Genomic DNA, 3,884 nt, shown 5'->3' with positions numbered 1-3,884 from the left:
AAAACACTGTGTCACGTTCTAGTGCGGAGGCGGAGTATCGCTCAATGGCAGCATCTTGTTGTGAAGTCACTTGGCTGAAATATGTTTTACAAGACTTGGGTATCAAACATAAACATCCAGTCAAGTTGTATTGCGATAATCAAGCAGCACTTCACATCGCTTCGAATCCGGTCTTTCACGAAAGAACCAAACACATAGAAATTGACTGCCACCTTGTACGAGAAAGGATTCAAAGTGGTATGATCAGGACGTCTCATATTTCAACCATGAAGCAACCAGCTGACATCTTCACAAAGCCACTGAGCTTACATCAGTTTACGACTTTGCTCCACAAGTTAGGAATAATCAACATCCATTCCAACTTGAGGGGGAATGTTAAAGAGCAAACCTGTCAGAGGAATATTGCACATGGTTTCAACCCATGCCTTGACAGCTAAACTGCCCACGTGGGCTGTGCATCTGTGTTTGTGCTTTATGGGCAGTTTCTGCACTATGGGCAGAGAGGACTCCACCTTCATTTATACTTAGTTTAATGCATGCGTGTACGTATCCAATGTATAAAGCAATGCTGCCATTGCAGCAGTATGAATATACAGAAATATCAAACTCAACATACACGACTTAAGTGCACAATTACTTTAGCGTCTTAAATTATGTAAGTTACTCTCCTTTAGTTTATGTATAGTTAGGATTATGTCCTGCAATACATTTCTTTTTAGATAATGTTAGAGAAACCAAATCTTTAAATCAAATTTGTAAATTAAATGATGTGTCATCAATAAGAAATAAGCACATTAATCAACACTTAAGTAATAATTCAATAATCAATCACCATATCATTTGATTTACAAATTTAATTTAAAAGTTTTAGTCTTCCTAGCATTACCATTTCCTTTTCATTTTCATTTTGTATGAGGAAGAAAAATTGGAATTGGACCCTCTCATTCGAATGTCCATCCCAAAGGCCTTTTCCACTAATCCAACACAATACGTGGTCTTCTCTCAAGATGTCTGAGGTGGACAGGAACTCCCTTCCTCACAAACTACTCTTTTCACCACCTTCCCAACTCTATTTATACTCCACATTTCTCACTTTCTCCTCAAACCTCTCACTCCCTCTCTTCTCTCTCTCTTCTCTTTGCTTTCATAATCAAAACCATCCAGAGGTTTTGACAGAAGCAAAAACGCAAAAACCACCGCGAACATACACAAAACTATGACAACTCTTCCAAAAGCACCCAACTGTAACAGTTGGGCAAAAATGCATCACTCTTTCTCTTCTTCTTCTTCTTCCTCATCAGTATTGGATCCTATGGGCTTCCCAAAAAGGTCCATCTTCTTGAAGAGCAGCAAAAACCGCAGAAGTTCTAGTAGCATTCACTGTGCTTTGCAATCTCCCTCGGTTCTTCACTTCCCAAAACAACCCTGCAACACACCAGTAGTTACCAAGGAAGCCACTCCTGCAAAACCCAAAACACATCAGCTTCCACAGTGGAACTTACTACAGAAAGCAGCTGCCATGGCGATCGACATGGTCGAAGGAGCGTTAGTCTCACGCGAGCGCCAAAACCCACTTCCCAAAACATCAGACCCACGTGTCCAAATCGCCGGAAACTACGCTCCGGTGCCGGAACAAGCCGTCCGCCACTGCTTACCAATTACCGGCACCATACCTGACTGCATTAACGGCGTCTACCTCCGCAACGGCGCCAACCCTTTACACGAGCCCGTGGCCGGACACCACCTTTTCGACGGCGACGGCATGGTTCACGCCGTCAGCATCGATTCCGGCTCGGCCAGCTACGCCTGCCGGTTCACGGAGACCCAGAGGCTCGTCCAAGAAAGGGAAATGGGGCGACCCGTTTTCCCCAAAGCCATCGGCGAGCTCCACGGCCACTCCGGCATCGCTCGCCTCCTCCTATTTTTCGCACGTGGGGCTTTAGGCCTCCTCGACAAAAACCACGGCACTGGCGTCGCAAACGCCGGCCTCGTCTACCACAACGGCCGGCTCTTAGCCATGTCGGAAGACGACTTGCCGTACCATGTCCGGGTCACTAAATCCGGGGACCTCGAAACGGTGGGTCGTTACGATTTCGACAGCCAGTTGGGGACCACAATGATCGCACACCCGAAGGTTGACCCGGAATCCGGCTCCCTCCACGCGCTCAGCTACGATGTTGTTCAGAAGCCGTATTTAAAATACTTCCACTTCAGCCCCAACGGCTCGAAATCCCCGGACGTGGAGATCCCATTGGCAGGGCCCACCATGATGCATGACTTTGCGATCACCGAGAACTACGTGGTGATCCCGGACCAGCAGGTCGTGTTCAAGCTCGGAGAGATGATCACGGGTGGGTCCCCCGTGATCTACGACAAGAGCAAGATGTCGCGGTTCGGAATTCTTAAGAAGAATGACGTCAACGCCGACGACATCATCTGGGTCGACTCTCCCGACACGTTCTGCTTCCACCTCTGGAACGCGTGGGAGGAGCCCGAGTCCGCTGAGGTCGTCGTGATCGGCTCCTGCATGACGCCGCCCGACTCGATCTTCAACGAGTGCGACGAGAACTTAAAGAGCGTGCTGTCCGAAATCCGGCTCAATTTGAAAACCGGCGAGTCGAGTCGGCGGGCTATCTTGTCTGAATCGGATGATGTGAATTTGGAGGCGGGAATGGTAAATCGGAACTTACTCGGGAGGAAAACGCGGTTCGCTTACCTCGCAATTGCCGAACCCTGGCCCAAAGTTTCGGGTTTTGCTAAAGTTGATCTTTTTACCGGGGAGGTGAAAAAGTTTTTTTACGGCGAGAAAATGTACGGCGGTGAGCCCTTTTTCGTGCCGAGCACGGAAGAGGGCGCGTCGGAGGACGACGGTTATATTCTGACGTTCGTTCACGACGAGAAGAACTGGAAGTCGGAGCTTCAGATTGTTAACGCGGTCAATATGAAGTTGGAGGCTACGGTAAAATTACCTTCAAGGGTGCCCTACGGGTTTCATGGGACGTTTATAGAATCGAAGGACTTGGTAAATCAAGCATAGAGAGAACGGTAAAAAAATAAAATAAAGAGAGATGTTGTTACTGTTGTTGTTGGTGGTGGGTTAAATTACGGAAGGGAGAAATTACCAGAGGGATTTGCAGAGAAGCACACAAGGTCCCCGGATTTTATCCTGGAATATTTTTTAACCCTACCAACTTTTTTGGTTTTGTTAGGCAGGCAGACAGTTCTTTTTACAGTCATCTTTGGGTACTGTAATTAGGTTTTGACGATGATGATCGGAGACCAGCTTGTAGCTTTTGGATTGTAGGTAGCCTTTCGAGCTCAGCTGGTTTATGTTTCTTCTTTCTTCTTTCTGTGTTGTATTTTAAAGAAAAATTAATGAAAATGACTTCAAAACTTTGAGTTTTAACGAAAATAACAAAAATATGTTGTAAGTGAATAGTACATGAATTGACTTTTTAGAGTAAAAATGTGATTTTTCGTTAAAGTAAACAGTACGGCAGCTTTTCGTTATCTTTGTCGTTTCTCTGTTGTAAATGATGAGATAACTATATATTTACACATCTGAGAATTTTATTTTACGAATTTGCACCATATGCAATTATTATTTTCGCAAACGTTTCCAGCACTCACAAAAATTAAGAAAACGTGAATTAAGAATCTGAAGCGCGGATGTTTTCGTGAATTAAGAAAAACGTGATACATGAAAATTAAGGAAATTCAAGTACTAAAACTTTTTTCAAAAAGGCTATTGAGAAACAAATATGTCAATGTTATATGTCCGAATAGTATCACTCAAGCCATATGAATCCATTACCCCTCATTTTTTTATTGTTATTCATAATGTTATTCAAAGTTCATGCAATATTTAGTAAAGGGTTAATTTG

General features: G+C 44.5%; 1 protein-coding gene across 1 annotated transcript; it reads left to right on the top strand.

The window, feature by feature from the left end:
- The first annotated feature begins 1,081 nt into the window (after window positions 1–1,081).
- LOC126624421 (9-cis-epoxycarotenoid dioxygenase NCED2, chloroplastic-like) lies at window positions 1,082–3,393 on the top strand. Its single transcript, XM_050293483.1, has one exon. The coding sequence runs from the start codon at window positions 1,217–1,219 to the stop codon at window positions 3,035–3,037; it is 1,821 nt and encodes a 606-aa protein (XP_050149440.1). The 5' UTR covers window positions 1,082–1,216; the 3' UTR covers window positions 3,038–3,393.
- The last annotated feature ends 491 nt before the right edge of the window (window positions 3,394–3,884 follow it).

Source organism: Malus sylvestris, chromosome 5, assembly GCF_916048215.2.
Source record: "Malus sylvestris chromosome 5, drMalSylv7.2, whole genome shotgun sequence".
NCBI lineage: Eukaryota > Viridiplantae > Streptophyta > Magnoliopsida > Rosales > Rosaceae > Malus > Malus sylvestris.
The sequence above is the reverse complement of the archived record's forward strand: the minus strand, read 5'-3'. Positions and strand labels throughout refer to the sequence as shown.

Bases quoted from the DNA above. Each gene is read 5' to 3' on its own strand.
- LOC126624421 (XM_050293483.1), top strand. From the start codon at position 1,217: ATGACAACTCTTCCAAAAGCACCCAACTGTAACAGTTGGGCAAAAATG.